Source organism: Lepidothrix coronata, unplaced genomic scaffold, assembly GCF_001604755.1.
Source record: "Lepidothrix coronata isolate B3197 unplaced genomic scaffold, Lepidothrix_coronata-1.0 Scaffold6, whole genome shotgun sequence".
NCBI classification, from domain to species: domain Eukaryota; kingdom Metazoa; phylum Chordata; class Aves; order Passeriformes; family Pipridae; genus Lepidothrix; species Lepidothrix coronata.
The window spans coordinates 9259766-9271834 of record NW_016690186.1 but is presented as its reverse complement, the minus strand read 5'-3'; the positions used below and the strand labels follow the sequence as shown (position 1 = coordinate 9271834).

The window sequence follows — 12069 nt, the reverse complement described above, 5'->3', positions numbered from 1 at the left end:
TTGAAAACAAAGCTTTAAATCAACTGATGCATCTGAGACGATATAGTTTATAGATTATTGTAAACTACATAAATAGATTTTGTCTCTAATACTTCTGAATAATTTTTTTTAATCGATAATATAATTGTTAGCTAATAGCTTGCAGTAAGATCTGTGTATTAACAGAGTATGTGTTGTCAGCGAATGACTGTACACATATGTATGAGAAGTGTATAAAAATAGTAAAGTTTCAGTAAAAATATGTTGGATTTGGGAACAGTTACCAATTTTGAATACATTATTTGGGCAACAACTTTGGGCTTATGTTATAATGTTAACTGCTTATATACTACATTAATTTTATCTTTTGTGTTATTAAAAGTGATAGCTGAATGAATTCATGGAATCACAGAATGGATTGCATTGGAATAGACCTTAAAGATCACGTAGTTCCAGCCCTCCTGCCTTGGGCAGGGACACCTTACACTAGAGCAGGTTGCTCAGAGCCCCATCCAGCCTGGCCTTGAACATTTTCAGGAATGGGGCATCCACAGCTTCTCTGAGCAGCCTTTTTCAGTGCCTCACTACCTTCATAGTGAAGAATTTCTTCCTAATGTCTAACCTAACTCTATCCTCTTTCAGTTTAAAGCCACTCCTTGTTTTATCACTTCATACCCTTGTAAAAGTCCCTCTCGAGCTTTCTTCTAGGCCCCTTTAGGGTGCTGGAGGTCTTCCTTGAGCCTTCTCCAGAACGAACAGCTTCAACTCTCTCAGTCTTTTCTCACAGTAGAAGTGCTTCAGGCCTCTGATCTTCATAGCCCTCCTCTGGACTTGATCCACAAGGTCCATATCTTTCCTGTGTTGGGGGCTCCAAAACTGGACACAGTTCTCCAGGTGGAGTCTCACAAGGGTAAAGGAGAAGGGCAGAATCACCTCCTTCGACCTGCAGACTGTGCTTCTTTTGATGCAGCCCAGGATACAGTTGGCTTTCTGGGCTGTGAGCGCACGTGACTGGGTCATGCTGAGCTTCTTGTCCACCAAAATTTCCAGATGCTTCTCCTTGTGGGCACTTTCAATCCATTCTTCACCCAGCCTGTGTTTATGTCTGGGTTTGCCCCAGTCCATGTGCAGGAACTTACACTTGGCCTTGTTGAATGTCATGAGGTTTGCATAGAATCACCTCTCAAGTCTGTTGAGGTCCCCTTGGATGACATCCCTTTCCACCATGGTAACCCCATTCTACCAATGTAGAAGGTCACCAAATTTCAGGTACAATTTGCCCTAACTGAAGCCATGTTGGTTGTCACCGGTCACCTCCTTATTTTCCATCTGCCTGGTTCCGGGAGGATCTGCTCGCTGATCTTGCTGGGCGCAGAGGTGGTTCAAACATGTGTGCTAACATGCTAAGTTGTTAGAGGAATAACTAAGTGCAAAATCAAAATTACACAGTAAAAATATGCCTTGACCCTACAGCTAGGATTAAGGACCATTACTGATTTGGTTGTATTGCACTGACATTAATAATGTGGTGAATAGTCATATTGATTTAGGGCAGAGAACATAAGTGGAGAAAGCTATGTATGAGCATGCATGTTTTAAGGAAGCAGGCTGAGATTTTCAACAGTGCTCCTTAGTGATTTTCTTGTGCAGTCAGAATAGGCTAGATCCACATAATTAACTCCTGAAAGCTTTTATATATGAAGGATATAGATCTATATATGTAAGGTTTGTACTTCACTATATAATCTTCTCATTCTTAGTTATATACTAATGAACATTTCTTTTTGTGTTACTGGCAATTCAATTTTTATTAAGGCTTCTACTCTTTCACTACCTTTATGGTCAGACAGTTACTTCTTGTCATTGTCTACAACCCTGTATCTTTGACATTTCGATGATAACAGTAGGGGATGCAATGGGAGAAAACTAAAAAGGATATATATTTTTTAATGCTATAAATACAAAATATGGTTTATTTATGGTTTCTAATTAAGTTCCTTTTTCTATAGTAGGAAGGCAGACGAGGAATAATTAGGTAAATGTTATATTCACAAAAGCTTGGGATGGAGGGGAGGGTTGTGTAAATAGATGTGAGTGAGAGTGTAAAAGAGACAGTATTAATGTATGGGTGCATGTTACTGGTGACAGAACATATAGTGCCTTTTTACACACAAATGCTCATTTGCATAAGTCAGCCTTTGCCCATGAAAACGAGCTATGCATTTAAAATAGTCATCAGAAAACATTCCTTTTTTCAAGTACCACACCAAATGGTATCAGCTACAGTTTTGCTCCATTAATGTTCCAGTCTCTTTATAGTATTTTTTTCATGTAGTTCACCATATCCAGGCAGGCATATATTACTTTAAATGCTTCTAGCATAGCATCATTTATTCACAGAAACTAGTTCTCCATAATTTTTATGTATTGTGTAGTCAATGTAGGTGAGTTTACATACGTGAAGTAGTGAGATCACGTGTTTTCTTTCATCTGCTTGTTGCATCTGTTTTCTGAGGAAAGGGCATCAAATGAAGTTTGGCACACTCTTAATCTTAAATCATCTCAGTCCTCGCTAGAGGAATGTGTTGAGCATCCCCAGTGCACAGACTACACTGTTCCATAAGAGTTGAACATACTTGGAATCTTTTTTTCTGAGTGAGAGCCATAACCTGGAAAAAAATAAAGCAAGGTCTTTACAGTTCTTCTCACAAAGTCTCATGTGCACCAATCTTGTCAAATGACTTCGAGCTCCATTTTGGGGATAAGAAGAGCTGACTTTTAGGTTTTAGATTTATGTAGTTTGACTCTAACTATACAGACTTAACTCTAAAATAGTGTTTTAAAACCTCAGGCTTCGAAAAAGATCACAGCTAAAGATTCTGGGAGGGTATTAACAGAACATTTGAAAGATGAAGGAATATGCACTATGTTAGGCAATAAACACAAGCTCTGACCTTGTAACTTAAAAATATTGAGCTGCCATTTTGTAAAACTTGAGCTTAACTTTTGTACCGTTGCACCTCTCAATACATTTTTTGATTCTATGATTCCATGATTTTGTGATCACTGCTAGTTTATTTTGCGAAACTAAAAACTCCTAGATCACTGATTTTTTAAAAATGTAATCCAGACTTAATTTTTGTAGTATTTTGGGGTGATTCAAAATTGATAGCTACATCAATATAAATTCAACTTAGTAACACCATCCTGTATTCAGGTGTTAATTTTACCTCTATTATCTTTATTGTTTTGTGAGCTGTGCCTGAGGACTGTGGGAATAGTCTTGGTGTGGAAGGGATGGAGCAATACAAGCATAGCAGCCTCCATGTTAACACCACTTTTGATTTGCTTTCTGTTTCATATTGTGGGTAAACAGCTGCCCTGTTCCACCATCCTGCATGTAGCTCTGTTTTGTATGCATTTGTCTCTCTCTGTCCAAGAAAATTGTCCAAATTCCAGATAATCTGATGTAATACTCCAAGTACAGATACTATTGAACAGTAAGAGGAAGAACCTTGTCAGGAAAAAATAGGTGTTCTTGATCTTTCCCATTCCTCTGACATACCAGTGGCAACATCTGACTGAAAGAGGAGGTTCTAAATCGTATTGTATGCTAACAATATTTTCTTCAAAATAAAATGAAAAATAAAAATGAAAGGAAACTGCACTGTAAATAGAGTCAATGCAAACTACTAATTCATTTTTCTTGAAAGATGTTGTGAACGAGTTATTTGTCACTTGCAACATAAGATTGTAAGCTCTTTTAAAGTTGAGTGTAAATATCCCTAACCAAGACAAAAGCAGGGTCAGAATCTCAGGATCTTGAAAGGACTGGGGGGAAGGAAGGGATCTCACAAAGGCTGTGAGATAATGGACCTGTTAAGGAGACTACTCCATCTTGCAGTCTTGTATTGACTCACACATAGGTCTTCTCCACTGAATGTTACAGTTAATGCTGTACATGGACTTCTGACTTTGAAGTCTACACTTGCAATTAGCGTATACATTTGTTTTTGTCGTTATTAATTGACATCCTTTCTGCTACGTGCGTGTTCATGATACATCCTAGTGATGCTCTAATGGGAAAAATAATACTACCAGAAACTGAATGAGAATGATGTAAAAAATAAAAAATGCTAGTTGTACCTGAAGCAACCAGTTTCCAAACAATTCTACAGTGCAAAGAGATGCCTGGTCTCTCTTTGCCTGAGATAACCCTTTCAGATACAGGAGCTATGCTGGGCCCAGCAGTGCCTTTGTGAGGGAACTTGCTTTCTTTTCCTTTGAAGAGAAACTTTCCTGTGGGGTTAGGCCAGATCAGAAGCCAGATTATGTGTTTTGGAGGACACAATTACATTATTAGGTTAAACACAAAGTAAGGACTTGATAGAGCTGACTTAATGGAGGGTGTTTGCATCAGATTCATCATTCACTATCAGGTAATTGTGAAATTGCTTTAAGCCATAACAACAACACTCACCCCCTCCCTCATCCTCCAGTTCAGTTCCTCTCCTTTAAAGTCTCTGGGGTCATGACCCACCTGGAGGCCAAATATGTGGTATCTGGTGTACTGAATGATCTGATTATATTTTTACTAGCAGAGCCTTCAACTCAGTGTGCAGTTCTGGCTCCGAAGAGTTACTGAGTAACGATCCACTTTTCAGGGGTTACTTTTTTTTTTTTTTTTATGTATGTAAATGACCATAGTCACCTATTTTCTTAATTAGAAGTGGGTAGTGTTTACTGTACCAGTCTGCTGGACCTAGGCTCTGGTTCTTCTTGAGTATCCTGTGTCATATTTCTGCGTACATCTCTTGAAACCTGGATGACCACAGGGAACAAGATTATTTGCTTGAATTGCCAAGGTTTTCTTGTAAGTTCAGCTTCTGGGTTCGAACAAATGATCAGAATTTCCCTGGGTCCTTCACTGCACAGTTAAGTGCAGTATTAAAATCAATCCTCTTTGAAATTTTGCTTTTGTTACTTCCATTTCTGTCTGCTTTGATGGAAGCTCACAGTAATCATAGTTTTGTTTTCCAGAGTGAATGCCCATATTAGTTTTTTTATTAAAAGCTATAGCATGGATACTTTTTTACTTGTGGTCAGTAAATGATTGCCTTGTTCAAGTATCTTTGTAAGGAGACAGACTGAGATGTGAGGGCTGCCTTCCAGCTCTGTTGTAAGGCAGCTCTCACTCTAGCAAATCTCCTCTAGTTCAGTGATGGGCCACTGCAAAGAAGACTTGAAGTGGGATTGGGAAATTATCTTTGAAGAAGCATAGCAGTAGTGGAGATGTGTTGGGTGGTAATCGGGATGCCTTAGTATCTGAATCATTGCTGAGAAGTACCCTGAGTTGTGATAGAGCCTGGAGGTGCAGGTGATCCAAATTTTAGGAAATTCTCCTATTGTTATTTTATGTTCTACTGTAGATTTAATTCTGAAATTACTCTGTTTTAATAGTGTCTTCTAATCTCCATAGTAAGTTTTAAGGAAATTAAATAAAAATTGTCTGTATAGAGTGGCAAATTTGGTGAGGTAGAGGGGAAGCCTGAGAGTGGCCGTTACCAACTTGAACTTCCTTCCTTGTTATGGTGGTGGGGAAGGAGAAGGTATAGCAGCTAAATACATACATACTTTGCGTATACTAAGATTCTGTGGAGTTCAATCCAAAACAGACCTCAAAAGGTTGCCAAGAGAAGTAGGCAACTTAAGAATTACACTGGTATCTTTCCAGTTGTGCAGGTGAAAAAAAGAGAGGTTTGGAATATGGTATTACAGATGTGCAGATTGCTCATTGCTGGGAATCCAACCAACTCTGTTCCGAGCTAGCTGCAATTAGTGCACATGTAGATATGGAAAAATTATTTACCCTCATATCAAACCTCCTGCCCATTAGAAATCTCTCAGTGCATGAAGATAGGCTCCAGCACAGTTTGGTGCAATATTGCTGGGTATAGGACAGTGGACGTGAGGGTGAGCACTGATGTGTCAGTGCTGATAGCATAAAAACAGGCGTGTGAGATCGGGGAGGAGCTGCTGAGTCAAGTCCAGCTCCGTTTTCTCTCAGACACTGCATCAGATTGTCTCGACTGCATTCAACCATGGAATGCCTCACATCCTCCCAAGCACACTGATGCACTAGATGTGAAGAATTTTAAGAAAAACTTTCCTTAATTTCACTGTAGAAAGCAGCAGGGGTTGGTTTATTTGTTTCATTTTTACTAAACGACCTCATATAGGAATGTTGGATAGATGAATTATTTGGATAACTTTTAACAATGAGCATTAATTTAGTTATGTTAAATAATTGGGTTTGGTCACATTTAAATGTAGATATGGCAGATACGTGTCTTAATAACAGAAATGGATTTTTCCTCTCCCTTCAAATTTCCCCAATTTATTTTTCCTTCAGACTCTTTGCTGCCTCCTCAAGCACATTTGAACATGTTTTAAACATATTCTGCTCTGCTATCTCCCCTGCTGCTGCTGAGGTGTGCTCACTGGGAGCTGACTCCTGTTTGCACAGGGAGGAGGAAACTGAGGAGACTGAAGCACTTCCTGGTTGCACCAGGCATTTAGGGATAGAATCAAAAGCAGAAACACTAAAATGTTACTACCTTGAATTGGTGCTCCTGGCTTTTGGGGAGGCTGGGTCAACGTGGCACTACCTGAACCAGGCAGTAGCTCAACCTGAACCAGGGAGTAGTTCACCGTTGGAGGGTCCTGTCACCTCCTCTCCCCTGCAGAAGGAGAGCCCCCTACTCTCCCCCGCTCCCCAGCTCCCTTGAACTCCAAATGAGGCCAGCTGCCCTAATGGCCTCAGGCGGTGTTAGGAAATCAGCTGGCCCATGCTGTTCTCCAGGGCTCCCAGCTTCCTCTGCCACACAGCAGGATCTGGGACCACTCTGCCCTCTGGTACGTCTGCCTGCCCCATCTTGCATAAGCATATCCCCGACACGCCTTCCTCCTGCTCCGCTTCCATGTTGCAGGGACAAGAGCTCACACAAGTTGTGGTTCTTGAGCTTTTCTTTACTTCACGTTTCCACCTACAATCTTGTTTTCTCATGGCAAGCTAGAAACATCCTGCAGTGATATTAACCAGCTTTCTCAGGCAAATCTGCGACAATTCCCATCCACAGGCAAATCTCCTTGTACAGATTCCAGGGAGGCAAATTAAATAGTCTTGGCTCACCAGCCTTTGTGCTGTGTGCATCCTATGTTTTATTAATAGTTTCCTGTCAAAATGAAAATTGTTGTCATGGATTGTATACAACATGTAGCTTGTAGAAAACATGGAGAATGACCAGACTGCAGGCAGATGATATGCTGTGGAAATTCTGATTCTTAAAGATTGATTAATTTTTATTATGGTATTTTAACTAAAGTCTTTTCATTTGAGTACCTTCCTGAAAACTTAAGCGCATCACAACTGACATAAATGGCACAGAAACGAGATTTTATGGCATGAAATTTATTGATATAATAGTTTGTCGTGATTTCACTGACATTTACGGAAGTATCACTGATTTCAGTAAAATCAGGATTTCAGTCACTTAGCTGATTTTTATCAATTCTTTGTTCAAAGGCATCTGACAGGCTTTAGTGTACTGCAGCCTTAATGCTGCTTCAGCATAACTTTTCCCTACCTCACTTTGTAGTTATGTGTTTGTACACAGTCCCTACCATTTCCAAATTTAGTGAAAATTTATAGAAGAAAAAAGGGAATCTACTTTTCTTAAGTACTTTATTGCTGAAATGGCAGAATACGTCATGTTAAGAAATTGTGTTTATCTTGTATTGTCTCTGGTTGGGTTAGGGAATTGCAGTTGCCGTAAAATTTATTAAAAACCAGTTTAAGCGAGAGATAGGGAATTATTTTCCTGAAGTTGCATGAAGTCTCTGACTGAACAGGGAACTGAGCCTCTCTTCCAGGTTAGAGGTGAGGAATTAGATTTGTTTTGTGTCTGTGTATCCAGTAGAATAGCAATATTCAGCTCTTAAATATTTGTCTATACCAGCAGATCTGAAATGCTACTGGAAGTGGGTGTCATAATTATTGCCCTTTTCCAGGTGGCCCTGAGGACCTTGAGCAACTGAGTGATAAAGCAGAAGTGGAGCTGTAGGTATTCAAAATGCCAGCTTATCTTCTTGGCCAAGGTCTCTTCCTGGTCAGGGCTAGGTGACATCTAGTGAAGGGAAGTACAAAGATAATGTTATAAGGCTTTGTACTTTTCTATCTATTGATTTAGCCGGGGAAAACTTTGTTGAAATAAATTTCTCAGGTAGTACAGTTTTGTATTCAGAATATTGAAAAGTGTTAGATTGCTGTTCTTTGGAACAAATGTCATATGGTATAATGATCTAGTAAACTGGAAAATTTCAGGTTTCAGGGAGTCTCTCTTAGCTCATTCTAAAACCTTCCATGGCCATCCTGTTACTAAATGTTTACATTTATGCGTCTGCATCCTAGTGCTGGGTGCAAAAATACAGCAGTCAGTGGGCTGTGTAATGTCATCCAAGGAGAAGAAATGATCTGTTTGTGTTTGAATATTTAATGAAGTTCATAAATTCATCATTGATATAAACAGAAATATTAATCATTAAAGCAGATATTTAAGAGATTACTATCACTAGACTAGTGTAAAGCATAATTTAAAATAAAGACATTTCACTGTATTTGTTGCATACGGTTTGGAAGTTATTTATTTCTCTTTTTTTACTTACATCCTTTGTTGTAAGAGTATGATTAGGTCCTTTGATGGATCAGACTACATATAAATCATAGTGTTATACTGAAGACAAGAGGTGAAGACTCTGAAAGGACAGAGACTGACCTTCCACATAATTTCAGTTAATATTAACAAGATCAAAAATTCAAGTCATTGGATGTCTCTGTGTATTGCTTCTCTACAGATGATGGCATACTGACAAGTAAAATCATGTAAACGCACTGTTTGACAACAAGTGATGAAGTCCAACTTGATTTTTTAAATTTTCTTTTTTGTGTGTGTTATTGTGCCCCTCTGTATCCTACTCTGAATACCCTAAAAAAACCCTGATAATAATGATTTTATCTACCCTCCATTAATTTTTATACCAGGCGGATTCCTGAGGGTGTTGAGAGGCCATGTATGAAAAGACACTGAGCAGTGTGTCGGAAATGTGCTAAAAGCTTGTTGGAACAGAAGGAGAGATTGAGAGAGAAATATGGATACGTAATACTAGTTAGAGGTGTTGTTTTCATAGCATATTTTCTTGCAAACTTTATATCACTGACACGATGGAAGACAGTAAGACCTCATTCTTCATTTGTGAATTGTGTATACACTTTCCCATCCCCTTATCAGCTGTTTCCTCTGTGTTTTTAGATCATGGGGAATTCATATGCAGGGCAACTAAAATCTGCCCGTTTTGAAGAAGCTCTTCATAACTCCATAGAAGCTTCTCTGAGATGTAGCAGCGTTGTCCCCCGACCAATCTTCTCACAGCTATACCTGGATCCTGACCAGCCTCCTTTCTTGCCGGAAGGTAACCATGAAAGTATGGCACATTTCAGTTGTTTTTCTCTGTGTGAAAAGGGTGGGATGCGTTTTGGTTTGGGTTTTTTCTTAAAAAAAAAAAAAGAAAAAAAGCCAAAACTGCACAAAAGTTAAATTTGTGACACAAAATCTGAATCTGGGGCATCATTAAGGAGAAAAAACAGCATACTGGTTATTTTAAAAGGAGATAAATGCAAGTACTGTTGAAAAGTTTAATTTTTTATTTTTTTTTCCTAGTTTTTATTATTTTTTTATTTTTCTTCTTCAGATGTGAAGCCAAAGGTGGAGGAGTTGGATAAAGAGTTAGTACATCGCTATTCACAAAATGGAAACCTGGACTTTTCTACCAACCAAACTGTTAATGAAATGGAAGATGAAGAAGAGGATGAAGACATGTCAGATTCAAGTAGTCCACCAATCCCATATTCGCAAAAACCTGCCCCGGAAGGGTCTTGCACTACTGATGGTTGGTATCCTTTTTTTTATTGTACGATCTTCACAACTAATTGTAATTATAATGTGCACTCTCTACGGTTAGAAACTCTTAAGCTAGAAGGTCTGAAAATACAGTTTATAGTCAAAGCCTTAAATCTGATGGGATATGGATTAGAAGGACTTGGTTCAGGACATAAAGTGTGATTTGTTATTTGAAAGCAGTGTCTAGGACTGGCTGTGGCCCTTCATTAGTTTCTGAAAGCCCTTTATTTTCTGTGGTTATTGTTGGTTTACTGTCCTCAGAGAGGTTACCTAAATTGGCATCAGTATGGCTGGTTCTCAATCTATGCCTAAATTATTCTCAGAAACACTGGCAAAGCTGGACTTAGTTACTTCCATGGGCAGAAGGAAGAGTTTGGAAAAAGAAAATGGAGAAAAAGCTTACTGTACTTTGTGCTGCCAAGGTGATAAGAGGGGTTGGCAGTGGAAACTTGTCTGTTTTGTCTTCCCCATATGCTTGTTGGCCATTGCTTGCTTACCTTGAGCTGACCTGATTGTTGCTCAAGATGAGCAAAATTGTTGACAGTACTATATTTTTTTTTGGTTTTAAATTGTTAAAGAAAGGGTCAGATCATTATGCATATACCTACTTGGACAAAGTAAAATTGATGTAATCAGTTTACCTTATCCTATAGTTGTTCTATACTGAAGATTTAACTTCCTCATAGAAAGAAGATCTAGTTGTATTTATTAGATGTGTTTCTCATAAAAACATCCCCCTGCTCCCGTCAGACACTTGAAAACGAGCATCTGTTCCCACCAGGTCCAAAAGCCCTTCTTGACATTTTATTCAATATACCCCTAAATCATGGAATTCCTTGTGCAGTGTACATCGAAAGTTGTAATTTGTAAAATGGTTTTGTACCTTGCTGAACCGTATGGTTATACACAGTGATAGAAGTAAGAACTCATCAATGGTAATTCTTTGACATTTTTGGAGGGGAGAGAGAAGGAGAAAGTATGAAATGATGTATTCCTAGAAAGGTGTTCTCATTTGAGGACAAGTATCAGTCAAATCAACAAAATCTCCTGTGCAGAGCAGGAGTAGTACCTTTGCCACCTCTGCTCAGGATTGTTTTGTTCAGCTGCTCTTTCTGACGGGGCACTACAAGGAGGTCCTCAGCTCTCATGGCAGTGCAGACTTCTCTCCTGTGGCTGCATATTGCACGTCACAACATTATGCTCAGTTACATTAATATATGCTCAACTATATATATATGTAATATTAAACTTTCTAGCATGTCATGGAAAATCTGACCTTCCAGCGGGACTTCTGTGGTTTGATTTTTATCTATCAGTCTTTTATGATCAAAGCACTCTAGAAGAAAGTTTCCTGTGTTACATCTCCAGAATTTCAGGATTGTTCTTTACTCATTGTTAAGGTTACCATTCTGAATTTACAAAATCTGCCTTGCTCTTCAGTGTTGTCAAGGACTTGATTTAAGAAAGCAGTGGTTTTGTATATGTTTTTTTCCAAATACTGCTAGTGATCTGTTAGAACAGTTTTACATAAGTGCTTGAAACACACAGGTTCCCAAACATTGACACTGCAGACTGTATCTCAGCAAGATATTAATCTGATAGCTCATCTTTCATTGCATGAATATGCCCTTCCAGAGATGTAAGACAGGATCACTGCCATTGTTTATGTCCCTTATCTCAGTTATTTAATTGGAAAGATAAATAATATTATGAAAATATTAAAGACTATTGATATAATTATTGAATTCACTGTGCTTGGATACTTTAAAATAAGCTTGTATTTAATTGCTTATCCAAGAGCAAAATATTGGTACTAAAACCTGCAGTTCATAGCTCTGGTGGCTGTAAAACTCATCTCCCACCTTTTAGCGCAGATGGGGTGAAATCTTTTTTTCCTTTAAGGTATTTCTGCTGTTTGATTTTCCTGAGTTCAGGACGTGTGCCATAACCGTCGTATTATTTTCTGTGTGACCTGTTCTGTTATTCAGATGGCTTTGTCAGTCACATGGGTGCAGAAAGTAGAACTTAATGTCTTTATTTGTGGGTTAAAAAAATAAGTGCCTCAAAAGTGACA

General features: G+C 38.6%; 1 protein-coding gene across 11 annotated transcripts in view; it reads left to right on the top strand.

Annotated features, from left to right (window-relative positions):
• Window positions 1-12069, top strand: part of GREB1L (growth regulation by estrogen in breast cancer 1 like) — a 135981-nt gene that overhangs the window by 64924 nt on the left and 58988 nt on the right. For 8 of the 11 annotated variants that reach the window (XM_017831395.1, XM_017831377.1, XM_017831420.1 and 5 more), the window contains 2 exons: window positions 9348-9519; window positions 9787-9984. In XM_017831395.1, coding sequence (XP_017686884.1) covers window positions 9351-9519; window positions 9787-9984 — 367 coding nt within the window. In that variant the 5' untranslated portion in view covers window positions 9348-9350. The remainder of the gene's footprint in view (window positions 1-9347; window positions 9520-9786; window positions 9985-12069) is intronic. The other 3 variants (XM_017831413.1, XM_017831428.1, XM_017831455.1) reach the window with 1 other exon arrangement.